Source organism: Pezoporus wallicus, unplaced genomic scaffold (assembly GCF_028554395.1).
Source record: "Pezoporus wallicus isolate ANWC-B61680 ecotype Strahan unplaced genomic scaffold, APGP_CSIRO_Pwel_v1 contig_6714, whole genome shotgun sequence".
Taxonomy (NCBI): domain Eukaryota; kingdom Metazoa; phylum Chordata; class Aves; order Psittaciformes; family Psittacidae; genus Pezoporus; species Pezoporus wallicus.
The window spans coordinates 2726908-2754542 of NW_026637486.1; the positions used below are offsets into that span (position 1 = coordinate 2726908).

Below are 27635 nucleotides of genomic sequence, written 5' to 3' on the forward strand. Positions count from 1 at the left end.
TGGGTGTTCAGCAAGCACGGTACCTCCTCTGATGCATAGTGCTTCCTTGCCAGAAGAGATTTGCCGAGCTCGATGCAGGTAGTAAAGCTGTCATTCCGGGCATCGATTTCTGCTTTGATTCCCTGGTGATTGTTCATGAGGAGTTCAACAGATGAAACGTCCCTGAAATGATCAAGATGCTCAGAACCGTGCAATGCAGATTGAACAGTTGTTACACTTACAAACAACTAGCACACAACTGTTCAACAAGGATATCAATTCCTAGACTGGGTCTGCAGCTCAGGAAGCAGGATTGCTGCATGAAGACAGGCTGAGAAAGCTGGGGCTGCTCAGCCTGGAGAAGAGAAGATGCATGGAGACCTCATAGCAGCTTCCTGTGTCTGAAGGGGGTACAAGGATGCTGGAGAGGGACTCTTCGTCAGGGACTGTAGTGACAGGACATGGGGTTATGGGTTAAACCTTAAACAGGGGAAATTTGGGTTCGATATAAGGAAGAAATTCTTTACTGTGGTGAGGCCTTGGCACAGGCTACACAAGGAAGTGCCCCAGCAGGGTTCAAGGCCAGGCTGGGGCTTGGAGCATCCTGTCCTAGTGGAAGGTGTCCCTGCCCCTGGCAGGGGTTGGAACTGGATGAGCTTTAAGGTCCCTTCCAACCCAAACCAGTCTGGGATTCTATGAAATATCCCTCAACTGACCTGCAGCCTTATCTTCTAATGGAGGAGAGATCCTTCACATACCTTGGCTTTTCCTGGGCTTCTATCTGCCGGATAACATCTTCCATCCAAAGCATGAGATCACGAACCATGCTGAAGAAGCGGAATTTGTCTCCTGTATCCACCAGCCTCACCCTGCGGCCCTCACAGGCATCCAGCAGTGCTTTCCATGCTTCCAAGACCTCATTTTCCCTCTTCTGGATGTCATCAGCTTTGTCTCCAGCATAGGCAGCCTGAAGGCGTGCAGCATCCTCCTGCAGCTGTCTCACCTGGGGTTTTATAGGGGAGAAATGCATCAAGCCTTTGAACACCTCTATGGGGACATGTGAGCTGCTACTTCACCTTCCTGAAGTCACTGCAGATATATATAAGCCTGGAAAGGTTTGTTCTATTATAAAGTCAGTGCATCCCCAGGAGAATATTTCTTAGAGGAGACTGTGGGGTCAAGGGGCCCCAAAATAGCAAAGATTTGTCACTGCCCAAACGGGTGCAAATAGAGGTCGACTGTTAAATGTCAGGGCACAGGGGACCATTGTCATCATCAGTTTTCCTTCCTCTCACACAAGTGACGATGCCACCACTCTGGAACCCCTGTATCAAACCCACTGCTCTACCTGCAGAGATGACTTGTCAAAAACGGAGATAATGCCTTCAAAGACAAGAAAATTGGGAAATCCAAAGATCTGCCTACTGTTAGAAATCTCTTTTCCTTTCAAATGCTGTCTTGGGACACCAAATGCTATTTCTTGACTGTTTCACATACTTTTCAAGACAAGAAACATTTGATTAGCTCTTATCTAATAATGTTATCTTTTCCTTTTGAACATATTAAAGACCTTTTAGCTACAGTCACAGAGATCAGGCCATTATCGTAATGATCCATCTTGGTGCTCATGCTGTTTCACCCAAACCCGATCCTAAGTGCTTCCACCACAGCTTTGTGCTATGATTACATATTCCTCCATTTAGGTCTTGATTGTAATTACCTTTTGGAGAGGCTGGGATTGGTGTTTTGTGAATGTCTCCCATTTTATGTATAAAATCTACAGCTGCTGAAAGCAAACCACTTGGAAAATCAAATGCTGGCTATATCCCCTTTATTCTAGTGTAAACAGCTATTTAATTGCAACATAATCAGGCAGCTGGCCATAAAAGCCATCTTTTCCTACTGGGATAAATGTAGCCGGTCGTAATTCCTCCATTCCTTAAGCAACTTGTTCCCTTCCAAAATCTCATTCTGGCATCTTGAACATGGGGTTTTGGTTTAGAAATCCCCTGTGTCTGTATGAGCTGCTGCCACCTTCTATTTAACACAGTTTGGTTTCAAAAGATGCAGAATTAGATCAAGTGTGGCTGCTTTTAAGTATCTTAGCCTGGACTATGTACCTGAAATCCTTTCAGACTGCTGTTGGGAGCACCATGAAAAGCAATAGTTAAGTCAGAATGCCCAGGTTCATGAGAGTCAGAAGGTCTCTCTGGAGGTCTCGGACTCCCTTTGCCTCTCCGAAAGGACAGAAAAGGCTTTGGCTGGGGCTTACTTGAAACAAAACAAAACCAAACCAAAGAACCACATAAACCAAACCCCAAAACCAACCAACAAACAAATCAAAACCCCAGCCAGGCTTACACATCCCTTCTTACTTGTCCCTGCCCTCCAAGTATCCTTTGGAATAACAACTCTTCCATGGGGCAGGATAGTTGTGTCTTGCTTTCACCAAGGTGAACATGAGGTGAGGAGCAGGCACATCTGAGGTGGCTTTCAGCATAGTTAATGTAATACGCAGGAAGAATGTTAAGGACAGAAGAATGTGAAACCTGTATTTCATATTACCTCTGGTATATCAAGAATTCTTTACAGATTTAGGATGTGTTCAATGTCTTCACTAAAGAGACAGTGTGTTGAGTCAAATGAATCCTTTTTCCTTCAAATAGAAGCTATTTCCCAGTCATATCAGCCATGCAGTGTTCTGGTGGTTGGCAATCCAAAAAAGGCCCTCTGAGGCTACCCTCATGCCTCTCCATCTCCTCCCTCCTAAGCACGCAGCAAGCTCAGACTGCCCGGAGCCGCTTTGCTTTTAAATCAATACAGAAGGTCTCTGCCTTTATGGTTTCCTCTTCAACCAAGGGCAGGAAATGGAATAATGTTCAACAATTACTTACAGGCTCAGACATCTGTGTGCTTATAGATTCCTATTTGGGATAAACTAATTAACCTAATGCAATGACAGCGAAGCAGGAAGACAGACAAGGAAATGATGCAGGTGAGGTTGTTCCCCCAGAAATACACTTGGAGGAGCCATGGAGGAGCTATGAGCAAGGGCAGAACTCTGCAGCTCAGGTTCCTGTACCCGCCACCAGCACCACTGCCTGGCTACACACCTGGGTGCCGAGTGCCTGGATGTCATGCTCAAACGTTGTGTGCATTCTCTGCAGCGTTTCCACTGTGTTTTGGTCTCTACCAAGCTCTTCGGGCAGTTTCTTATGTTTGTCTTGAATACGTCCCAAGATCTCCTTGGCATCGTGGTAAAATTTGTGCAGTTCATAAGAGGCTGCTAGGATTTGTGTTCTCGTGTCAATGAGCTCCAGCAGATCTGCCCAGGCCTCATTGAGTCCGTCCTTCCACTCCGCAATGGTGGCAGCATCCGAGTGTCCGGAGTTGATGAGTTCATCTGCCATGTGGTTGACGGTGTCAACGCGCTCCTGGCCGATGTTCCCTGTGTCCCGGGCGAATTCACGGAACCGCTCCTGGAGCATCTGAAACCCAAAGGAACAGGCTCATGCGGTGCTGTGGCTACTCCCTGACCTGAGCAAGCCAGCCAGCCACCATTTGTGTTAACTGGCTACTGTGTGCTGCACCCAGAAATGGAAGGTCAGCCTGCAGCCACGTCCAAAGAACTATGAGGTCCACGTGAACTACTGTGCGAACTACTCTCCTATGAGGAAAGGCTGAGAGGTGGGTCTGTTCAGCCTGGAGAAGAGAAGGCTCCAAGGAGACCTTATTGTGGACTGTCAGAGCTAAAAGGGGTCTGTAAGAAAGATGGGAAGAGGCTATTTAGGAGGATGAAGGGTGATGGTTGTAAACTAAAAGAGGGCATTTCAGGCTGGATGCAATCTTTACAATGAGGGTGGTGAAACACTGGCACAGGCTGCCCAGAGAGGCGGTGTGTGCCCCATCCCTGGAGACATTCCAGGCCAGGCTGGATGTGGCTCTGGGCAAACTGGTCTAGTTGAAGATGTCCCTGCTCATTGCAGGGGGTTGGACTGGGTGAGCTTTGAGGGTCCCTCCCAACCCAAACCATTCTCTGGTTCTAACTTACCGTTACGTGTTCGTAATCCTGTCCCAGCTCGTGGGATCCTGCCACCACCTCCCTTTCAGCAATCCACTGTTCCAGGTCGTCCACCTCGCGGTTCAGCTGGAACAGCCTGTGCCTCTCATCCAGCTTGCCCCGTCTCTCTTCGGCCAGATCCTTCAGGCCTGCGTACAGCTTGTCCACTTTGGACTGGCGCATGCTGATTCGTTCACTACAAGAAACCAAAGAGCATTGAGTCCTCATCATCTTTGTAAATAAAATAAAAGGAAAAACCTACATGGAATAAAAATCACTTGGGGTATTTACCCACAGAGCACTGCTGCATGCACGGGTTTGACTCAGACACACTGGATCAATCCTCTGCTGGCACAGCTGACTGGAAAACATCTCTGCCCTGCACCTATAACCAGCTTGGCTTTACAGAGTGAAGCTGGAACCGAGTTCTCCTTTTATTTGGCCACAGATCACATCTGAATCTTGTCTCAAGATCCCAGGCAGGATCTGGGCTGCTGAGCCAAGCAGCATTTCACTGTCATCTCAGGTCTGCTTCAGAGCTCAAAAGCACTCATGGGCTCCTTACTCCCTAAAGCTCAGCATTCCCATTAATCACAAGTGATTTCTAGTTCTACTGGCCACATCTTTTGCCTATAGTTTATCTGAGCCATAAAGCCCAAACTGCCTTCCCTCGGCCTTGTAAAGCTGATTGTGTCAGTCCAGTACTCAGTCAGCTCAGCCAGGAAACCCGCTCCCATCAGATGTTATCATGACCACAAGAGAGTGCTTTTGAGTTAAATAACCGTCTTCCACCAGAGGCAGAATTGTCTTTCCCAAGATAGTCCTCTCCTATCTTCCTGTCTGTGAAGGCAGCCTCATAGTGAAACCAGCCTTGCAGTCAGAGCCAATAGAGAATTCTGTTCACTCAGCTGCAGCTCTTAGAGCAGAACAGTTCTTCAGCTTCCTGAATTCTCCCACAGGGAAAGGCCATTTAGGAAAGTTGAGATAAATTTACCACAACCAAGATGTTAATGTGCCCACACGTGAGATCCCAGTCTCTGATGCTACTGGAATCTCAAAGACAGGAGGCAGAGCTTGGGGAGCGCTGTGCTAACACAGAAGGACAAACATCTGTGACCCTTGGGCTGGACATAGAAGTTGGTTGAAAGAGTGAATATGGACCCTTGTCTCTCAGGATTGCTGCAGCTCCGTTAGGCTCAGCAGTGCTGGGCCAGGCTGTGCAAAGGGTGCAATAGATGTTTACTGAAGGTGTCTGCTACCTTCCATCAGCACCTGCACACACTGACCCTGTTCAGGACCCTGACTCTGGCCAAATCAGGGTGGCCCAGTGTACATCTTGAACTGAGCAAAGCTGAACTCCTCCTCCTCCGTACACCCTTCTGAGCAACTTACTCTTTGCTGTAGTCTTTGTGTGTCAGAACAACCCAATGAAGGGACTGAACTCGTGAAAGGGGTCATGATCCAATTTAAAATGGCCGGTGATACCTTTCTGGGTGGTTATCTGCCACCAAAGTTCTGCTGGTCTTTGAAAGCTGGTGCACGGTTTCTGCATAGTCTTCTACAGCTTGTTCCAAAATCTGGTGCTTCTTCAGCATGGACACGGCACTCTGCTCATCCTGGAATGGTGACAACAAGGACAGCTGAGCCCCACAGCCCAAAGACACCACAGAGCCAGGTCAGCTTGGTGTGACAGCACAAAGTGGTAGCCAGAACCAGTTACAAAGAACCGCTCCCAAGTACAGCTTGAAGACAAGCTGTTCTGACAATGGTATATTAATAGCTGAGTTCACAGCAAATGGTACCCACAGAAAGCCAAATAACAAGTGAAAGAGTGAACGCACCAACCCCTCTGGGATGCAGGGCAGAATTACATCAGCTGTGCACTGAGCATGCTGCATTTCCCCTTCTGTGAGGCTCTTTGTGTGTTTACACAACACTGGTGATTGTGCAGGGCTCGGAAAAATGGAGCAGTTTTAGGCACGTCACTTGTCAGGCTTTGCAGGGACAGCCTGGGGCCGGGAGAAGAAATCCTATGGAGCCTTTGCCAAAGGATTCTCCAGCAAAGAGCCTGGAGAAATTCCCATCAGAACTTTCTATGCGTTGTTACGATTAAGGACCACAACCCCCAGCTCTCACTGCTAACTGGTATTGTCACTAAGCCCTTTCAGTAACGTATTTTGTGCAATGAACTATTTGCATGAATGTCCTTTTTATCTTCATCATTTAGGTATAAAAGCCAAACTCCTTTTTAACTGCAGACTGAACACCAACAGGACGTGTTATACTGACACAAAGCTGGGGTTTATTTTATCAAGGCCATGAACACAGTGCATTTACCTAAATAACAAATAAGACACCACATTCTAACGCCTCTTTGAAAAGCAGGAGTTTGTGTACTCTTTGCTATGGTCTGATGCTGTCCTGATTTCAAGTCACTGGGTGTAAAGGCTGGTGGCATCAGCTGACTGACCATCAGGCCCTGTTTCACAGACTGGTGACTGCTGTTCCCAGTGATTCAAAACTAACACATAACTTGCTCTAACTAACTGGGCTGTACTGGGAATTCTGATCTCACAGCACAGGAAGGCATGTGGTTGCCATAGAATCACAGAATGGTGTGGGTTGGAAAGGACCTTAAGTTCATCCAGTTCCAACCCCCTGCCATGCACAGGGACAGCACATACCTCCATGGTCTCAGTGTGAGGATGCTTCCCTGACTCAGCACAGCAAGGCCTATCCTCCTCACTACCAGAGACGTCATAACAGATACAAGAGATGACCAGTTGAGCTTTCAGAAGGGAATTAAATCTGTTAATGTTCCATCACATTAGTGACGGATTCAATTATGTCACCTCCACCCCTCTAGCTAAGCATTTAAACCCAAACTAGTGTTGCTGGGGAGCTGCTCACCTTGGCTTTCTCTTCTGACATCATGTAGAGCTCCTGCTCACTCATCCAGGCCTCAGCCTCGGCAGCATCGAAGTAATACTGCTGTGCTCTGTGAGACTCCTCCAGGCGCTTGTGGCGCTTCTCTGTCTCCTCGATGAGGAGGTTCCAGAGCTGCTTCAGGTCTGCAAGTCTCTGCTGGATCACCTCAGCATTAGGGCTGCTCTCTGTGATGATGTTTTGACTCCTCTCAAAGATGTCGTCAATGCGAGGCTGATGTCCCTGGATTTCTTTCTGAAGGGTCTATAAGGGGAGGAAAGCAGATGGATGAGACACTGCACCAAGCTAAAAGGAAGCAACAGTCAGGGGTCTTAACTCCAGAGGGGCAGCAAAACATGTACCATCAGCTCATGGGGAGAAACTGGGGTCCTCCCTGAACACAGAATCACAGAACAGTTTGGGTTGGAAAGGATCAACCAGTTGCAACCCCCTGCCATGGGCACGGACACCTTCCACTAGAGCAGGTTGCTCCAAGCCCTGTCCAACCTGGCCTTGAACACTGCCAGGGATGGGGCACTTACAGCTTTCTTGATCAGCCTAGTCATTCCAGTGTCTCACCACCCTCATAGTGAAGAGTTTCTTCCTTATATCTAACCTAAAAACAAGCCACCACCCGCTCATCACCCCACAGCCCACCACTGCTGAAGCACCCACTATTTACCCCAAGCCTTTCCTTCCTGAGCTAGTCAGCTCTAAGGAGAAGTAAGAGGTACGGAGCTCTAACAGCACCTACTTACCTGATTTTTCTTTATGAGTAGCTGCACGGTCTGGAGGTTGTGTCCATGATCTGTTGACGTAGCTATGGGCATCCTCTCTCCAACCCACAACTGAAAGGAAGAGAAGAAGAACACATGTTGTTGCAAGTGACCCCAGATACAACCAGGGCAGCAGAGAGAGGCTGGTGCAAAAAGCAGCTTTACTCAAACACACCACGAAACGCAGGATCAAAAGGTTTCTCCTGTGAGAGCTCTGAGCAGGCTCTGACATTTTCCTGTTGTCTGGGGAACTGGATCTCTTTCATACTCACAATTTCATCTTCCACATCCCGGTTGAACTGGTGGATCTCTTTGGAGGCCAGCAGGTTTGCCTTCCTTTCATTCAGAGGCTCCAGCAACTCCAAAAACTTCTTCTCTACAGTAAGGCGCTTGCCATCCACTTCATCTGTGCTCTTCCCTTCTTGACTCAATGCCCTTGCCTGGCTTTGCAGCTCCTCAATCTCCTTCTTACGAACATCCATTTGATTTTCTAGCATCTAAACAGAAACACAGCATAAAGGTCCTGAAAACTGGGGTAAAAGCAGTTGATACGACAAGGATATGTCAATAGCTCCATAAGGAGGAACAGAAGCTTCTTAGTAAGGGTTTACCACATTAATCAATACTGCAGCGTTCCTCCAGCAAGGAACATGGACTAAACATGGATTCACAACTGTGGGCAGCTGCTGACAGCCCTCAGTTATCCCTGCTTGTGCAAATGGTGGATTTGGTCAACGATGGAGCTGAATCTCTTCTGTTGGTCCTTCACAGGTCACCCTCAACAACTCTGGAGCACAGCTGATTGCACCCAACAGCTTCATAGCTCCCTGCTGTCCTCACTACTCCCTGCTGCCTTCACATCAGGGAACAGGGATTGAGAGCTTTGGCCAAGTTTGAATCACAGAGAGGGAATGACCTCTAGAGGACTACAGCAGGAGACAGAACAGAGATATTAATGCGGGTAAAGGGCAGTATAAGGTAGAGATTGTACCAAGAAATATATGCCTCATTTGCTTCTGGTTCTTCTTAAAGACACATGAAACAACAGGGAGAAAGAAAAGCAAATAAATTCTTTTATGAATGGAAAGGATCCCAGATCTGCTCCTTTGAGCACAGGTATCTGCTGCTGCCCACTCTGCAACCTGCGCTCCATTTACCTGCTGCTTCTTCAACAGGATGTTGACGCTGGTGAGATCCTTTCCGTAGTCATCCGACTGAATCTGGCTCTCTAAACCATTCAGCCACTTGTCCAGATCAGCACAGCTCTGGGTGAAAAGCTCTGCCTTGTTCGCATCGAAGAGACGCTGCGCCTTGGTCTGGGTAGTGGATTCGAGCTCTTCCCACATCTGATGGAGACCTGTGAGCTTTTCTTTCACCACGGCTTCAGTCTCTGGTTTCTCTGCAATGAGCTGCATTCCCTCCTGCAGAACAAAGAGCAACAAAATGGAACCTCCTCTGGAGCACTCACAGACCGTTAGCTGAATTACTCTGATTAGAAAGCACTCAGGAGCCCTCATCTGCTGGCAGCATCAACGGCTCCTTTTCTATCTTCAATTACCCAGTGACTCCTTCCAGAACGTCAGCTCCCAGGCCTGGCTGTTGCCAGGAAGAGGTCAAGCTCCTGGGGACACTGCTCAGAAGGCAGTGGGATGCCCCATGTGCGTGTGTGACAGCACAGGGGGGACCTGCAGCTTGAACAACTGCTGTGGGGCATCTCACCAGGAGGGTGACAAAGACCCAGTGTAACACTGGGAGAGGGAGCTTATGGTACCCAAATGGAGCAGTGAGACTGAGGAGGGTTATGTCAATGAGTTACAGCAATCACCATGGGTCTAAACTACTATCAGAGAGGAACTATCTTCCTTGGAAGGAAGGAGGGACCCTGTCCCTAGCTCCAGCAGAGTGCTTGGACTTAAGACGTCTTTTTGCCTTTACAAAGATTATATTCATTTGGGGAATATTCTCTTTAACTGTACTTCTACCTCTGCTCCTGGGTGATGCTGACAAGGGACAAACCTTGTCAGATATGAACCCTAACACAGCCCTACCACATTTAATAGCTGTGACCGCTGGTAACATTAATAAAGTGATTGTCAGCTGTGGCTCCATCCACAGCTTTGGTACTTTGCTGCAATCTGATTTTTCAGCAGCAAAGGGTGAGGATGTATTAGCATCACTAAAAAAGTACTTCCAGAGCAGCCTTTTAATTACACCATTAAAGGGTATTGCTATTTGCAGATCACAGAAAAGCCTCTAATGGGATACAGAGTGCCAAAGTGGGAGAGGAAATGAGCAATTAAGCTAACTTACACTGAACAGAAACCCACTGTCAGAGCTAAAGACGAGATCTCCTCAGTGTTCCAGAGCTGCACATGAGAAATGGGGGGGGGGAAGTACAGCTCATCACAGCACATTAAAGCCTTCAAAGTAACATGATACAGAGCTGTGAATGTTAATTAATCACAAAGCTGGCTGTACTTTACTTCATGCACTAATTCTGCATGGGGAAGGCAGCCTGATTGTAGTCCTGACTGAATGAGAACCAGCGCGGCAGCATGGGAGCCTGAATTCACTTATTCACCCCCATCCAGTTCTTTCCCAGGAAGTACTTCTACTTCATCAGCTCAAATCACAACATTTGTCCCTCTTCTGCTCTTTGGGTATGAAAACTAGGTCATGCCATCCTCCGAAGAGACAAGAAGGACTAGACAACATGAAACTGGCAGCTTAGCCAATGGTTATTATATGAGAATGCCTTGGATAAAAGCCATTTAACATCAGTGAGGAATGAAATGGGGTAGATGGAGACACAAGGTGATAGGTGTTTATCCTACAGTAATGAAATCTCCTTTGGCCTTAGCTGGAGAGAGGATTCAAGGACCAATCCTGCAGAGGAACAGGTCCCGTCTCTGTACCCAACCATCTTTGACAAAGACGAGGGCACTTTATGGATGTTCTTTAGTTACCTTTTCAATCTTATCCAGCCACTCTTTGTTGGATGCAAGCTCTGCCATAAATGCCTGATGCTTCAGCCACTTGCTGTGCAGGTTCCTCGCCTCATCATAGGACATGTCCTGGGCTGTGAGCATCTTCTCATTGATCCAGAGTGAGAGCTGGAAAGGAAAACACACGGCTACTTGTGAAAACAATTGGGTGAAATAGTGCAAAGCATCAAAGTGCCTCCAGACCAAGGAGGAAGAGATGCCTCTCTGCAGGGGAGCTGCACGAGATCCAGAGACAGCTTTTACTCAGGGTTCAGCCAGGGATCCACCACTTCCACAGCTAAATTTAAACATCCATCTCCAACATATAAATAACCCATGACTCATGCAGAAAGGCCTCAACTCCGAGCTCACAGGTCTCACCCAGTTCAGCTGCAAGAGCAACAGGGATGTGTGTTCTACTTACTGGTCACGGTGTACCTCTGCACCACTTTCCCCTTGCAACATTACTCAATGTGCTACCCAATGTCATCACTACACCCCTGAGGAGCCCTGCTGACTTCCTGAGGGCACTCAGAGGTACACACTAATGGAGTGGTGTGAAAAGGCTTCTCCAGATTAAACAGAGCCCCAAGGTACATTTTTCAGGGAAGCACTAAGAAATTATGTATTTCTACTCCTAACAAAGAACGGAGACAGGTTTGTACCATTAACTCACACACTCAGTACCTATTCCCCTAAGTCTTCTCTCTATATGGGTTTACATCACTAAATCCGATATTTGTCCAATCTCTGGTAGGGTTTTGGTACTCGAGACTTTCCTTTAGCCATTAGATAAAATCCAAGACTCATTTCATCCTGATTTTCTGCAAATCCAGAGGCACTGAGAACAATTTCCAGACCAAGGCTACAGAAAATCAATCCTATAGAAGACAGATCATTTGCCATGGGCAAATAGAATGTGAAAATGATCGCAGCAGGCAGCATCCAATTTCCTCCTGGGGTGGTTCCAACTGCTTTATCTACCCCTTAGGTGTGGATAAAACACACATTCAGAGGCATGTTTATAGGGTTTGAAAAGGATTCATCGCTGCAGATTTAGAGTCACTTCCCAAGTGGAAAATGTCAAAACAAACCTAAACTTTGTTTCCAGGATGCTGTCTCAGTCTCCAATTCCCCACTACACACTAAGGGTACAGGGCAGCAAACACATTCAGCGCTCACAAACCTGTCTAAATCGTCCCTTAAAGGCACTGTTAAGCTCCACAAAAAGGGAAAACTTAGGAGAGCAATCAGAGAAACTCCTCATCTGCTCTCGCCATCAAGAAAACATGATGTTCTGGATAGAAATGCTCATGTTAATGAGCCTGCAGTTACAACAGGCTGATGAGCTACTGCACACCCAAAGGATGACTCGGTAACCCCGGACGAGTGGTTTTACTCCTGCCTTTTGGGCAGCAGACAGCTGCTACACTGTGCAAACTGCACTCCTGTCTTCCACTGTTTGCTTTGCCTGGCCATAGCATTAGATGTACTAAGGATTTCAGAGGGCTTCCAAGAAAAGGTGATACAGCTCCTGTTAACAGGTGGGGTGAAGCGAGACACAGATGATACATGGGACACAGGCAGGGTCAGCATAAACCCCTTGCTTCTGACTCACACTGTTGTTATGTTCCTTCTGATAACATTAATGCAAATAAAGGATTTAAGGGGTGACATTAAAATACGGGGTTTGCAACCACTACAGACACTTAAAGTCAGTGGGAGGTGTCCCTGCCTATGGCAAGGGGTCGGAACTGGATGAGCTCTAAGGTCCCTGCCAACCCAAACCATGCTCTGACTCTACGGAAGCCATAAGCTGGTTGTTAATGCCAGCAGAGCCAGCTTTTAGGCTTCCTCCCCTCCTTTGCACCAATACCACACCACCACGGTGCTGCTCTCGGCCCCCAGAAGCCTCTAACAGTGCAATGAGCTGAGAGAAGCGCCAAGACAAACCCCTTGTAAAGCTGGCAGAGCAACAAGGGAAGGTGAAAGAGCACCGGGTGCTGCTGCACTACCAGGCCCTGCAAACACCCGTGCTGGCACAACCTGCCTTGTGCAGGGTTCTCACTTTGAGCTGCATGACAAAGGTGCCAGGCTGCACTGAACAGGCAGCATCTCCTGCCGCGCGGAGCCTCGCCAGATGCTGTCGCTCCAGAAGCATGGAGAAATCAGCGCAGGCCGTGCAGGGACGCAGAGCACTTGGAGGAAGATCAGCTTTAACCTCTTTGAAGGTGAGCTCTGGATGCGCAGGAAGACGAAGAAAACTAAATGGCAAAATGTGTCACATCTCTTCTCGGGGGTTTCTGCTGTCTCTGTGTCATTCGCTCAGCAAACTTACTCCACACGTTCATGGTTATGAATGTGAGAAACAGGCAAGAGAAAGCAACAGCCCAGGATTAACCTGTGACATAGAACCCCAGCCTGGTTTGGGTTGAAGGGACCTTAAAGCTCCTCCAGCTCCAAGCCCTGCCACGGGCAGGGACCCCTTCCACCAGAGCAGCTTGCTCCAAGCCCCTGTGTCCAACCTGCCCTTGAACACTGCCAGGGATGGGGCAGCCACAGCTTCTCTGGGCACCCTGTGCCAGCGCCTCAGCACCCTCACAGGGAAGAGCTTCTGCCTAAGAGCTCAGCTCAGTCTCCCCTCTGGCAGGTTCCAGCCATTCCCCTTGGCCTGTCCCTACAGGCCCTTGTCCAAAGCCCCTCTCCAGGTTTCCTGTTGGCCCCTTTAGGTACTGGAAGAATCTGTATCTGATGAGGAGCCACAAACAATACTCAGCAGCAGTCAACAGTCAGTACTATCTGACTACTATCAACAAGAAAATCTGCTGTTTCCCCTCATCTGTGACCCAGAGGAAAGGTCTGTCACTGCTGAGCTGTTGTTCTGAGCCTTATCCTGCCACCTCCTCCAGCCCCACTGACCCTGCTCAGCGCCTGCCCCGAGCCAGAGGCAGGAAGGAGCGAGGGGAAGAGGCCACGTTACAACAACACTTAGCACTGAGCCACAGGAGGAAAGTGGCTGCCCTGGGGCAGGAGCACGCTGCAGAGAACACTTCCTGTCCTCAGGTTCCAGAGGGTGGGAAACCACCCCTATGGCAGCAGGCAGGAAGGGCAAAGGATCATTGCTGGGTGAAACAGGGACTGCTGCGAATCTGTGCTCTACAATTCTTGGTCAAAGCCAAGAGGGAGGCATTGCCTTGGCTCCCTCCCACCCTGCAGGACAGCAGTGCTCCATCCATCACACAACCCCTCCAGCCCAAGGGAGCCAGCAGCAGAGAGGCCACAGTCACGCTAATGCAAATGCTAAGTCTCATTGTAGAAAGGTTTGGGTTGGAAAGGACCTAAGGATGATCTAGTTCCAACCCCCCTGCCATGGGCTGTCTCCTCACAAAACACCCATTCAGTTATCACCAAGAAAGGACTGGGGAAATTTGCAACATTTGGGTAGTGTAAGTTCTGCCGTTGTGCAGACATCCATGCTTTAGTAGCTGGAGAGATCCAACCACGAGGAAAGGCACTGAGGCAGGCAGACACTGGAGCTTTTATGTCTGCCTCTTCATCCTGTGCTATAGGCAAAACCCAGACCCTGGGGAACAACACAACCACGATGACACAGGGGCTAGAGGAGCTCCAAGAGCCAGGGAGTGAGTTTTGTACCAGAAGGAAGAAGCTGCTGCTAATAACAGCATCATTTTTGCTACTCTGTCATGTTTTTACTACCAAGGAAGGAGCAATTTCAGCCAAGAGCATGGTTAGCTTATGCAATGCAGGAAACCAGACCACATCTAGGCAACCAAGAAGCAAACATCATCTGCCTGGCTTATGATCATCATTTTGTTTGCTTCTTGTATGAAATCTCAGCTCCATTCAGACACGGTGCAGATTCCAGGCTCCTGGAGCTGGTAAGATGTGCAGCCAGTGCAGTAAGTCTTGGATTTAAACACACAGCTCTGCCACCGTCAGCTCTCTTTGCAGCCTTCAGCAAAGGGAAGTTTTCAATGCAGGCCACAGGCAAAGCTCTTCAATATCTGTCAGTGCTGCACGAAATAACCTGAAAATCACTTAATTCCTCCTGCTAGGAGCAAGATTACTCCTAACTTTAAAACGTTGCCTTCAGTGTAAACAGTCCATGTAAGCCATTAAATGTCTGGAAAGGGTTCCTTGTTTTAAATGTTACAGGATTTAACAATTATAAACACATGCAAACTACCAGATAAATAACACATTAAAAATGACCCAGTTTAATCCTGCTCCCCTCTTCCTCCCATTACTCCTGTTCTTCTGACTAAGGTTTCATAGAAATCCCTTGCAATCGCCTGCACCAGGACACATACATCCAGCTGCAGACGAAAACCTTGATGAATTCAGTGCTAATCCCACCACGCTCCACAGGATTTATTTATACCGCAGCAGAAAACCTTCACTGCTTTTGGCACTTTTCCCTGTCTTTAGCTTAGATGACAAAGGGAAACTCAGTTCATGGGGAAAAACCAACCAAAACAGATTCATTTCTGCAGGGGTTTGGGCAGGGCTGGGGTTTTCTGCTGAGCGTTCCAGCCCTGATGAAATACAGGGCAAGGATGCCCCTCAGCAGGAGGCAGCTTTAGCAATAGAAGTGAAAGGATGTGATTTACCTCTTGACAATCCTGGAGGAACTTCTGGAGATCCCTGTTATCCTTCAGCCTCATCAGAAGCTCACTGGCTGCTTCACGGTTCTTCCTATGCCTAGTCAAAAAAAGCAGAGAAAACTACTTTGAAACAGGCATTGCATGCACAACTGGTACTGGTTGGTTGCTGTAGCCCCTTTGGGATACATGGAATGGTTTGGGTTGGAAGGGACCTTAAAGCTCCTCCAGCTCCAACCCCTGCCACAGGCAGGGACCCCTTCCACTGGAGCAGCTTGCTCCAAGCCCCTGTGTCCAACCTGCCCTTGAACACTGCCAGGGATGGGGCAGCCACAGCTTCTCTGGGCACCCTGTGCCAGCGCCTCAGCACCCTCACAGGGAAGAGCTTCTGCCTAAGAGCTCATCTCAATCTCCCCTCCAAAGCCCTTCTCCAAGATACTGAACACGTATTGTGTGTGTCTTCTGCTGCCTTTCAAATGAAGGATAGTTTGGAAGCTCAGCTGTACATGTGCTATTTAATGGGCTTACTTCAGTTCAGCATCTACTTGCTTTTGTGACCAGTTAAACACACAGAAAACACAGAAGTCTGCAGGGTTCCACAGGGCTATGGTCAGAATCTGCCTCACCGGTGTCAAGACACAGCAGAGTTCAGACCCTTTGCCAAAACCCATACGATAAACGACCTGAAGATTGCAGCAATAAGCTCACACATTACGTGGCTCCTGCACAGTGGGTGCTTGCTGCAATACTCTTTGTAATAGAGCTCTGCCATAGCTCGCAACTTGCTCTCCCGAACAAAGCAGGAGTGGTTCAGCCAGCCTTCCAAATGCTCTGTTTAACAAACAGGGCCTGGGCGTTGCTGCAAACAGAAGCTTTACGCACACTGGAACCTATTTTTCCGTGTTTAAGAGCAGACAGAAGGAAAGAACAGGCCAGCCCAGACACCCTGCTTTTAATTCCTTTTACCCCTGAAGGATGAGTTGTGCTGCCCATTCCCAAAGGTCCTGGTGGGATCTTCAAAGGGAACAGTGCTTGAAGAGCTCATTCCCAAGGTACCTCTGAACATGGTTTTAATTCGTGCTTAGTTTGGAGCAGTTATCCCCTTCCTTCAGTACTTGCATTATTTATGAGGCGACTGAGATGGAGGAGGCGGAATAAAGGAGGAGATGGTTGTTATTTACTGCTCATTGTGTAAATCTGTTCATATTTCACTGGGCAGGGTCTTACAGTGAAATACTGCTGCTCTTTGCAATGGCCTAAGACAAACAGGGACAGAGAGTTGGAAATTGTTTTAAAGGGTGGCAATTTATAAGATGATCTCAGCACAAGCTGGCGAGAGCTCAATAAATCCATGGGAGTGAAACCTCTGGGGACCCAGGGTAGTCTCAATGACTATAAATTACATGTTGATGACAAGGACCGGATTAAGAGACCACTCTTGCTGATCTACGCTAAGTTACCAAAGCAAGCTCCCTGGCATGGATTTAGTGACTTCAGAAACATAAGGAAGGCTTAGGGATATGTTTTACACAGAAGCCAAAGGACTGTAGGCAGAGGAATAGGAGAAAACCCTTTAGAGGATAGCTTCCTCTGAATAAGTAGAGGCAAACAGCATCTATACAGCTGTAGGTCAAGAAGATGAATTTACAGATCAGATGGCAAGGAAGACACAGGTACCCATCAAAGGAAGAGGCTGCAGTCCAAGGCCAGGTAATCTGAAGTTTAATCAGGTGTTATCTGAGAGAGCACAAAGAAAAGGACACACAGATTGTGCCTTAGGAAAAAGCCCTCTAACACAGCTAACACCACTGGGTTTGATGCCTCTATTCTTGGCTGGTTTTTATATGCCTGGGCAAATCCAGGGCATTACTCAGGTTGCTAAAATGAAGGAAGGAATTGCTTGGGTGATTTTATCATGATGAGTTCATAGATTGAAGGCCAGATTACGTTATAGACTCATGTAGTCCAGAGGGAACATGAGCTATGCAGTTCAAAGGAGAATTTTCCTGACTCTTGTTTGAATAGAGCTCAAAGTAGAGAAGTTCTTCTGCTGGGAAAGTAACAAAATTAGCTCCCAGAGAGTGCTGGAAATACTAAATCCAAGAAGTTTGAAGGGAAATCAAGCAGGGCATCAAAGAGAGGATGACACTGCTTTTCTTTCAGTCCTCGGCATAACAAATGCAATCTTTGCTCTTAGAGCTGTTTAACTGTAAAAGGTCGGTTGGTTGTCCAAGGCAACCTGGAGTGAGACTGGCAGATGAGGAAGAACAGGGCTGAACTGTAACAAGGTTTAAAGTGGATGCTTGAAGATGTGGTTGCAGTGTTTTGAGGATGGACGCTGCTGGAACAGGCAGGAATCCCTGTATTTCATCACAGAATTGATGGGAATAAAGGGCCTCAAGAAGTCACTTGGTCTGTTCTCCTGCCCCAGACTGGCTGTAACCAAACATGACTAATTCCTCGTTCATGTTTCCCTAAATCCTTTAAAAGCTCCAAGGCCAGGTTGGACACAGGGGCTTGGAGCACCCTGCTCTAGTGGAAGGTGTCCCTGCCCGTGGCAGGGATTGGAGCAGGATGAGCTTTAAGGTCCCTTCAGCACAAACCAACCTGGGATTCTATGACAGGGATTTTACTGTGCATAACTCCCCCTACCACCAGAAAGCTTTCCCTACCCTTTACTACCAGCAGTGTGTCAGAAGGGCTTTAGGTAGAATAAGGTTTGCCCAATGTTCCCATGCTGTCCCCTGGAGGCCCCCGGGTGCTAACCAGGCTGGAAGCTGACAGCATCACTTGCGGTTTAACTGTAAACCTGTGGGTTTCCAGGCTGGTGCAGGGGTAATGAATCTTACACATAGTGTGACTGTAACTGCCTGCTGAGAACACTGAGATACAGGCAAGGCAGCTTTACCTTCTTTAGCTGCTCCAGCAAACCAGAGGCACACTCTGCTCTCTGAATGGGCAAGAACAAAACTGACCTCTGTCCTCTGCTGAGCAGGAAGCTGCACAGATGCAGTTGGTGAAGGCCCAGGTCACAATGTGAGTCACATCTACCACTGCCTTTAAACCAAATCTCAACTGCAGAATCAGAGAAGCCCTATGTAGGCCTGCAGCCCCCTTACACTGCTCCAAGAGAAAATGGAGGAGGAAAAGCTTCCCTTCTGGCTGGTAGAAACCACAGCAGAAGTCAGCAAAGCAGGGACAGCAGCATCAGGCAGACCAGCTCCTTTCCTAGCTGGAAAAGCTAGTAGTGATAGCTTTATTCAACCCCATCCTCTCCCTTCCTCCCCTTCTCCATGTCCTTATTCCCATTCATTCTTCCCTGTGAACGGCACTAAAAGATTGTGTTCCTACTCCACTCTGCTTCTGCACTCTCTGTCCTCAGCCTGATGCGCCCTCGCAGCAAAGAGCTTCTGCATAGGGTCTAACCTAAGCCTCCTCTGTTTCAGTTTGAACCCATCACCCCTTGTCCTGTCACTACAGTCCCTGATGAAGAGTCCCTCTCCAGCATCCTTGTAGACCCCTTCAGACACTGGTAGCTGCTCTGAGGTCTCCACACAGCTTCTCTTCTCCAGGCTGAACAGCCCAAATCTTCTCAGCCTGTCTCCCTACAGGATATGTACGTGTGTGTGTGTATATATATATATATGTATATATGGTTTGCTCTGGAGTAATAACTTGACAAGTTCAGGGCAGTACTTGGGTATTTGTCCATTGACAAGTAACCAGTTTTGCAGAGATAGGCAATTCTCAGATGGAGAAATTCTGTGGGTGAGATTCAGTGAAAGAAGGTTTTGAGATGTCTCTGATGTTGGCTTTACAAGAGACTTTCAGCTCATGTTTCTGTCTCTGATATGGTTTAAAGAACCCCAACTTCCACAGTTTCTCTCCTAACATTTTCCTTCTCTTTCATGTTGCCTGAACTACAGGATCAGCTCAAGCCTGTCCTACCTTGGCTTTCTGCAGCTTCGTTACTTAGGTGTAAGAGTTAATGGTTGGACTTGATGATCTTAAAGGTCTTTTCCAACCTAGTTGATTCTATGATTCTAAATCTGTTTAGATGGTGACCATTTCAGGGCAGGGTCTCCCTGCTCTACCAATGGACAGTGGGTTCTGCTCTGGAATAGCTTGAAAGCATCTGAAAACCAGGATTAACAATGCTCAGCACTACAAAGAACCCCGTATGGGAAGCATGGAGCCGCTGCACATACTTGTGCTTGTTTGTTTTGCTCCTTTGTTAAGCATCCAGGTGGAGCTTGGTTGGGAGAGCAGTTTTGTGTAAACCCAAAGAGGCTTCCTCTGCTACCACTCCCATTGCACCCAGCCCTAAGGCTTTGTTCTGGAGGCTTATCAGCCCCACAGACTGGGAGAGCCATCACAGGGATTTCCTGAAGAGCAGCACACCGGATGGCTCCTGCAGAGCTCCGCATAAATAGCTTTGGAATTGAGGAAATACACTGGAAATAGCAGTAGGCTTTAATAAACTCCAGCCTCTAGGACTTGCCTCCATTCAGAGGAGGAACCTCCAGCACGTGGCCCACAGGCAGCACAGCCCAGGTGGCCAGCTGGGATGCACGGGACAATGGGGACATTGAGGAGTAGCTGCACTAGGGGAAACAGTCACTAGAGCATCACAGCCCTGCAGCAGGGTGGAGGCTGAAGCTGCCCCCAGGAAGGGCTGCAAGAAGCAGCTGATCATTTGCTACTGCATCCTTGGATGCTGTCTTCTAATATTCCGGAAGTTGCAGAAAGAAGACACATGCTCAGAAGGCCAGGATCAAGTCCTCCTGCTTTCCTAAGCGGATGGGAAAACTTACAGCAGAGGACATTGAAAGTCAGGGGGTAGATAAGGAAAATTGATTTCCCAGCTTTCCCCTTGACTGTTCTCACATAACCTCTTCCTGGCCTGTGCAGATTGTCTTTGGGATCTAAAAAGAGTCAAGCTGGTTAAAGAGAGAATGAAAACCTAGGGTATAGAATCATAGAATAGTTAGGATTGGAAAGGACCCTAAGATCATCAAGTTCCAACCCCCCTGCCATGGGCAGGGACACCTCACACTATCACACTCACACCTCACACTATCCTTTGGGTCAGGTTGTCAGGGGGCTCAAAGGCCCTCAGCAAGCTCTGTGAATGGGAACATCCACCTCTCCTGAAGCCATGAGGCACAGCTGAGGTGGGTGCATAGACAGAGAGACACCAAAACAGGAAAGGCACATCATCTTCTGACCTGCTCCAGTTCACCTTCTCCTTGGAGATAAAGGCATCTGGATAACCCTGAGCCTAGCAGCTGTGGGAGGATGCACGCCTGAGAGAAGGGTGCTCAGTAACATCTGACATGAAAGTTTGTATGAGCTTACTGCTGTGTTCTGATACTCGTGGTTGAAAAGCACACTGAAAGACTCCACTGTTATTCAAACCCAAAGCCGAAAGAGCCATGAATCAGAGCCATCCAACCCGAACATTTGGTTTTCAAAGAAAAAGGAACACTTAATGCTCTATTACATCCATGCCACAGCTACAGAGACAAAGCAAAAGACTTGTTCTGGGATGAAAGACACATTTGTACCAGGGCTTCCTAATCTGATCTCAGAAGGGCCAGACAAGCTGGAAGGATCAAAGCCAGGCGGGTGGGGTGGATCCAATGCCAATTCCACTCTTGAAGAGCCACATTCCTTCCTCAGAGGACAGGCAGGAATACAGCGTTCTAATGAAATCAGCCAGGAGGTAGCAGAGGAAAACTAAGACTTGTGGAACCAGACAGAGCAAACTGCTGCAGCTCCCACCGTAACATAACGTCTGTGAATACTCCAAGAGCAATGCTCCTATAGCCAAATTCGGGGTAGTGAGCTCATTACCATGGAAGTCTCTGGAAAATGGGAGAGGTAAAAGTTCACTGAGATTAGCCTGGCACATTTTTGAACCATTACAATTCCTATTTTTCCACAGGACAAAGAAAACAGCCTGCAACAGGCATTTTCCAACACGTTGCTTTGCCTTTGGAGTCTGGTAAAAGGTCAGCTCTCAGGGAACAGCATTAAAGCCTGAGCAGACACATCTTACCAGCATTCCCACCTTACCTGTCATCAATAGAGTCCACTTTCTCCTGGATTTTATCCGAGTTGATGTTCCCATCACTAACCAGCCTCCTGCCAGTCTCTACAACTGCATTGATCTTTTCTTCATTGGCATCCATCGTGGTCATGAAATCCTCCTGCTTCTTGATAGCAGCTTCTGCTCCTTCCAAGGTAGTGGGCATTTCTGTGTGGGCCAAAACGTACTCCTGTGGTTAAAGCATAAAGCAGAGAGAGAACAGGATTACACTCGGGATGGGTTTTCTGCTCCAACAACAGATTCACCACACGTGAAAAGAAACATCTCCTAAGAGGTAAAAAAGCAAAGTCTAGCTTAAAAAGGGCAATTTATCTGTTTGCAGCTTTCCTGCCAAGCGAGCTTGTTTGGTTTTTACTTGCAGTATATGGTGCTAACGTGGCAAATGTAATAGGTGTATCTGGACCACTTGCCTGGTTGTTAAGAAATGCTTCTGCTTGCTTGGTGTCTCTGAGAAACAGCTGGTAGGCATGAGACTGGGACAGGAGATTCTGCCTGTTCTCCCACATCTTGTGGAGCTCATTCCAGCCAGTGTCCAAAGCCTGCAGGCGCTGGCGCAAGAACATGTACTGAGCATCAGTCTGCCCCTGGGTCACCATCTCCCCCATGTCCCTCATTTTCTGATAATCCTCCTCGTAATTGTTGATTTCATTCTTAATATTCTCATGCTGAGTGAGCAGCTTCTCCGCCTCCGTCAGTGTGTTCGGCATGTCTTCGGATGCGATCGCGGTCTGGGTTCTGGACAGCCAGGACTGGAAGTCATCCAGATCCCTCAGGAACTGCTGCAGTTTGCTTGCTTCTCCGAGGGACTCTTCCCGGTTCTTAAGGGTGGTCTTCATTTCTTCCCATACATCGTTGATCTCTGCAAGCCGTGAGAGAATGGCCTGGGCCTGGTCGGGGTGCTCTGATTCCAGCTTTTCTGCCTCTTTCTGCAGGTCACTGAGCTTGGCTTCGATGGCCACCAGGTCACGTTCCATGCCCGTCAGCTTCCTCTGCAGGGCCATCACCCCAGCTAGATCGTTACCCAGATCCTGTGTGGATTCGATCACTTTGGTCTTTTCCCTGATCCAGGATTTGGTTTCATTACATTCGAGGTGGTAGTTCTGGATACTCAGAGCAGAGAGCAGAGCATCCTTCTTCCTGTCTACCAGTTCTCTGAACTGGCTCCATCTGCAATTGTGAGGAGAGAAAAGCAGAGGCATTGAGGTTTGTGTATAATAAACACATTGATGTTGCTGAGCAGGCAGTTGCTCACATTAGCCATGAAATAACCTTATTCATAGCTTTTCAGTCCCTCCCATATCATCAACAGAAAACAACCATTAACCGAACCATGGTGTATATTAGAATACAACAAGCACCAGCAACACTGAGTCCTTAAAAAGTATAATTCTTCCTCAAGTGAAAAGTTGCTCATTTTCACCCTAAATGGTGCATCTCATTTTCACCCTAAGTGTGCTCTCCTGGTTTATTTTGAAGCCAAGAAAATGAGTTTACATGAAATTACACTGGTTTCTTATAATAGCCATCAGAGTGAATTCCCAGCTCTCAAACCACTCAGGACCTGATTGAAGTCAAGAGCAAAACTCCACCTATTAATCGGATATTCGAAAGACACAGCTCCCTCTCCTTCTGAAGCTTTGAACACTTACCTTGAATATACTTCAGGTAACAGTATCAGAGTGTCTTTGAAAACACATCTAAGAAGCAGAAATGACCCCACTGTCCTTGTTTCAGCCGGTGTCCTGCTCATGAGCACGAGGCCTTAACTCACCTCGTGTTGAGCTTGTCTTGCTGTGCTTTGATCTCCTTCTCGCTCGGGTGGCCGCTGTGCATTAGCTGTCTAGCAATCTGGTTCACCACTGCCACACGGGATGCCTGGTTGTTCATCTCTGGTTCTAAGCTTTCAAATCTGAGAGGGGAGGAAAAAACCAAACAATGAATGATCACACAGAGAACCTGAGCCACGGGCAGCTGGTGTAAAGAGCTTCCACTCAGTACTCCCCAAGCTTCCTGCTGAAGACATTCTCACCTGTGCTGGATCACTTCCAGGTCCTCCAGCTTCTCTGGAATCTGCATGTTATTCAGCCACTTCTCCTTTTCGTCAATCCAGAGCTCACAAGCATCTGCCTCGCTGAACATCTTATACAGAGCCAGGGTATCCTGCAGGGCCTGTTTCCGCAGCCGAGTCAGCTCAGCAACTTCCTTGTACCTTTCCTCTATTCCAGACAATCTGCCTTGGACATCTGGAGAGTCGGCGTGTTCCTGTGGCAGAGCCTTCGCCTGCTCATGAAGAGAGTCAATGGTTGGCCGGTAGCTTGCAATCTCTTCAGCCACATCTTTGTGTTTCTTGACCAAGGACTGGGTGGAATATTCATCGTGGCCAACATCATTGCTGGAGACAATCTTGAGGATGTCCAACATCCATGCATCAATATCATCAGCGTCAGCCTGGAACTGGTGAAGGAGAGAGGCTTCCTCCAGACGCTTCTTCCTAATGGCAGATAACTGTTCCAAGTTAGCCCACTGCTCCCGGATATCCTTAATTCTTTCTCTGATCTTCTCAGACCCAAAATGCTCCTCCGCGATCATGTCTTCACCTTCTTTGATCGCCTGCTGGAAGTGGCCACTACGGCCACTCATTTCGTCTTCAAATGCCTTATGCTTACTCAAGAGACGGACAACACTGGTGAGGTCCTTCCCATAGTCATCAGATGAGAGGATCTGCTCCTTCTCCCTGATCCAACCTTCTTCTTCAGCCATTTCCCAGAAGAACTTCCAGAGGCGCCGGGACTCCTCCAAGCGTGCCCTGCGCTCGGCCGCGAGCTGGCACAGCTCTTGGTAACAGAACTCCATGTGAGCCACACGGTCCCGGATCACCTGCGGGTCACACGGCTTGTAACCTGGTCGGATGGGGAACGTACGTTACAACTTGGACTATTCAAGCTCCACCATACAAAAACACACATCAGAAAATACCGTGCAATACTGCTTGTTGCATGAAGACAATAAGAAACCCCAAAGGAAAGACATTCAGGACTGTTTGCAGTGAAACAAAATTCACTGCTCCAGGTTTACACACACCTGCACAAAATGACCATTTATCCTAGCTAATGGCCCTGGTTTACTGGAATTTCTTATGTTTAGCATAAACTGGGACAATCCCAGATTAGGTCGAATAACCCGTATGGTTTATATTAGAAACACAGAATGGAGAATTAATGGTGACTACTACAAAGTTACACCAGCTGCTGGTTCGGAGCGTGACATCCCAGGCACCACACAATGCAACAATAAATTCTTGAGCAGGTACAGGGCAAATTAATCATTGACACAATAAAGAAGGCACAAAGGAAGCTGGAATGTCCTCTGGTGCTGATTGAACCTAACGTGCCTTGCAGAACTAATGAGGCTTAGAGATAAGCTCCTACGTAATTAAGACAAAGGAGGATGCGTTGGCTGCTGGTTACCTTCTCCATCAGTGGCAAACTTCTGAGCAGATGCATTGACCCCTCTCACTCTCTCAGCCTGGATTGCAATGTCAGCTTCCACCAGAGCATGCTTCTGTAGCAGGTCTTCAACTCCTAACAAGTGTTTGCCATAGTCTTGAGACAGCAGAAGCACCTGATGGAAACAGAAGAGACAAGTAAAATGGGCTGAAGGCCAGAAGCTGCTTCTTAATGACTCCACGCACTACCCTGTTCTCTGCTGTGACAGTAAGTGCAGAGAAACACCAGGCCCATAAAGAGAACTATTGCAGATGTGCAGAGACATGGCTGATTGACAGGAATTTGAGCCAATGTTTTTAAGATCATTGGCACCCATGAAGAACTTGACTGCTCTTCAATGCAGTTTTCAGTCTAGGATGACATGGAGCTAAGTTAGCTCAGCAGGACCATCGAAAAGCACTCAGGCCAGGTGCTGTGAGCTGCCACTGAGCTGCACACATCTTTCTTTCCTCCAACAGCTTCCAAGTTCTGCTGGCCGATGGACAGGAACAAAGTCATGGTCCTTTCCCTTCCCAGCTCCCAGGAGAACAGACAGGAAGAAATGCATGCTTTTTAAAGCACAGAGGTGAGGAGGTGACTTGTTCCCCATGTAAATTGTGATGGAGAGAGATGATTTCGTTCCCTTTCAACCAAAATTGTCCTCCTTACCCAAGCGCTGTGACCGAAGCCTCTGACCCTTATGGGACAGGCTTGAGGCTAAAAAGTAGCTCTTTATAGGAGTGAACTTGCTCTTTTTCCTTACTTGTTTTTAATCTCTACTTTAGAAAATCCTCAGAAGGTATAAGGAATTTGTTCTCTGCTCCTGACTGTGGATCTTCTGCACTTGTCTATTAAATCAGAGGGGTAAAATGAACCTTAACTGATTTACCATCTACACCTTTCCAGAGCATTTGATCCACGTTTTGACACCCACCTTCATCTCATCCATCCAGTCCATAATGTACAGCATTTCCTGGAATATCTTTTGCAGACCAAGGTTCATCTCCAGGCGCTGTCTCCGTGCCCGGAGCAGCTCCAGGAGATACTCCCAGAGGCGGATAACGTTGTCCTTCCTCGCAGTAATGCGTTTAATATCATGGTAGTTTTCAGTCTCAAGCTCCTTTGCAACTGCAACCACGGCCTGGACTCGTTCTTCATATGCTGCAATATCAGTTTCAATGGCCTCGTGCTTCTTTGTTGCAGCTTCTACTGCTGGGAGGTCGAAGCCAAAATTATCCTGTAAAGACAGAGACACTTCTTCAGTGATGGCTGCTGAGGAGATAACCCCTACTGGCAAACTCCAACTTGATTCCTGGTGGGGCAGAATACACTCATCAGCAAATCTGGGACCTCAAAATGCTCCGAAAAGCCTTCTTTAATAAAATACGAGAGATCTCCGATAACCAGAGAACCACTGACACAATCAGGGATATCACTTACTGCCTCTGAGGGAAGACTCATGGTGGCCATCAGGATTAGGATGGGCCTTTGGGGGTTTTTTGAAGTAATCTCTAATATTGAAAGATAAAATTGAATCCTGGGCTAATTCCACTGAATTGGCCACAATATTCAGATAAAGAAAATCTTGACTGTGGGTAGGTATTTCCACATCAGTATCCCTTGAGTACAGCCTGACAGATTCAAGGAACGTACATCCAAACGCATTAAAGATAGGATACAAGGTATGTGCACTAAATACACATCTGCACACGCGTACATATACACAGATTGAGTAAAACAGGAGGTATAGGGGAGGACATGGCCTCTTGGCGAGCTCTGGATCCTATAATTACTGCTGGGAACCATGTGAGTCACGCAGTGAACGCAGCACCTGAGAGACGAGCCGCTGGTTCTCGCTCAGCCACGTCTCCCTCATAGCTGCCTTGCGATCAAATCTGCGCGCGAGCTGTTCCAGTTTCTCCTGTCGGATGAGCTCGTTCCGCAGTGCCAGTTCTCTTTCATGTTCAGCTTTTTCCAGTCTCTCCCAGGCCTGAAGACATGAAGGGGAAAACACGCACCTTCTGAACACACGTTCTGATCGGAATATGATAAATCCCAGCCGCTTTGCATGGAATCGGGACTGAAGCCGCTCCAGCCAAGCTTCACTACACTGCTTATTTAGGTATATGCCAACCAACCTGGTTTGCTCTGGCTGGGGTTTGCTAATGTAAGAGTATGACTTGAGATCAGCTCTCCATTCATTGCTTTTCTGAGCAAGGGATAGAGGACTTGTTTATCTCATACGTTTTCTTGAGTTCACCTGGGTTTTGCCTCCAACAAAGCCTGAGCAAGCCCAGCTTAAATGTGTGAGCGAGTATTTATTAAAGGAACAAAATCTCCTGAGTGCTGCTCCTAAATAAGCAGATTCTGCCCCCCACCCTTTAGGAAATAGGAGTTACAGCTTGGTGTCCTCTCACCTCTAAAATCAACACACAATTGTTGTTCCTTACTACATCCACTAGGGAAAAAGCCCCACAACTGCAGAATTTGGTTACTTTTGGTGCATACAAGCCCTTTTCCACCCAAAGCCCCAAGCTATTCACATGTGTGACATGAGTATTATAGAAGTCTTAGAAGCCTGTTGAAAGCCAGCTAGTGACCCTTCAGATCATCTTACAAGCAACAAATATGCCCATAATTAAACACAAACTACCCCAGATTCCCCTAATTCTTAACAGATGTGGAACTGCCT

General features: G+C 47.7%; 1 protein-coding gene across 2 annotated transcripts in view; it reads right to left on the reverse strand.

Moving 5' to 3' along the window:
- The window catches only part of SPTBN1 (spectrin beta, non-erythrocytic 1), a 94193-nt gene that overhangs the window by 14794 nt on the left and 51764 nt on the right, over nucleotides 1-27635 (reverse strand). For both annotated transcript variants that reach the window (XM_057405853.1, XM_057405854.1), the window contains exons 10-27: nucleotides 26775-26933; nucleotides 25878-26180; nucleotides 24926-25079; nucleotides 23488-24358; nucleotides 23230-23367; nucleotides 21869-22625; nucleotides 21425-21627; nucleotides 15356-15446; nucleotides 10707-10853; nucleotides 8898-9161; nucleotides 8013-8237; nucleotides 7723-7812; nucleotides 6950-7228; nucleotides 5525-5655; nucleotides 4031-4235; nucleotides 3093-3467; nucleotides 738-982; nucleotides 24-162 (exon numbers count right to left, since the gene is read on the reverse strand). In XM_057405853.1, the coding sequence (XP_057261836.1) occupies nucleotides 24-162; nucleotides 738-982; nucleotides 3093-3467; nucleotides 4031-4235; nucleotides 5525-5655; nucleotides 6950-7228; nucleotides 7723-7812; nucleotides 8013-8237; nucleotides 8898-9161; nucleotides 10707-10853; nucleotides 15356-15446; nucleotides 21425-21627; nucleotides 21869-22625; nucleotides 23230-23367; nucleotides 23488-24358; nucleotides 24926-25079; nucleotides 25878-26180; nucleotides 26775-26933 (4776 nt within the window). The remainder of the gene's footprint in view (nucleotides 1-23; nucleotides 163-737; nucleotides 983-3092; nucleotides 3468-4030; nucleotides 4236-5524; nucleotides 5656-6949; nucleotides 7229-7722; nucleotides 7813-8012; nucleotides 8238-8897; nucleotides 9162-10706; nucleotides 10854-15355; nucleotides 15447-21424; nucleotides 21628-21868; nucleotides 22626-23229; nucleotides 23368-23487; nucleotides 24359-24925; nucleotides 25080-25877; nucleotides 26181-26774; nucleotides 26934-27635) is intronic.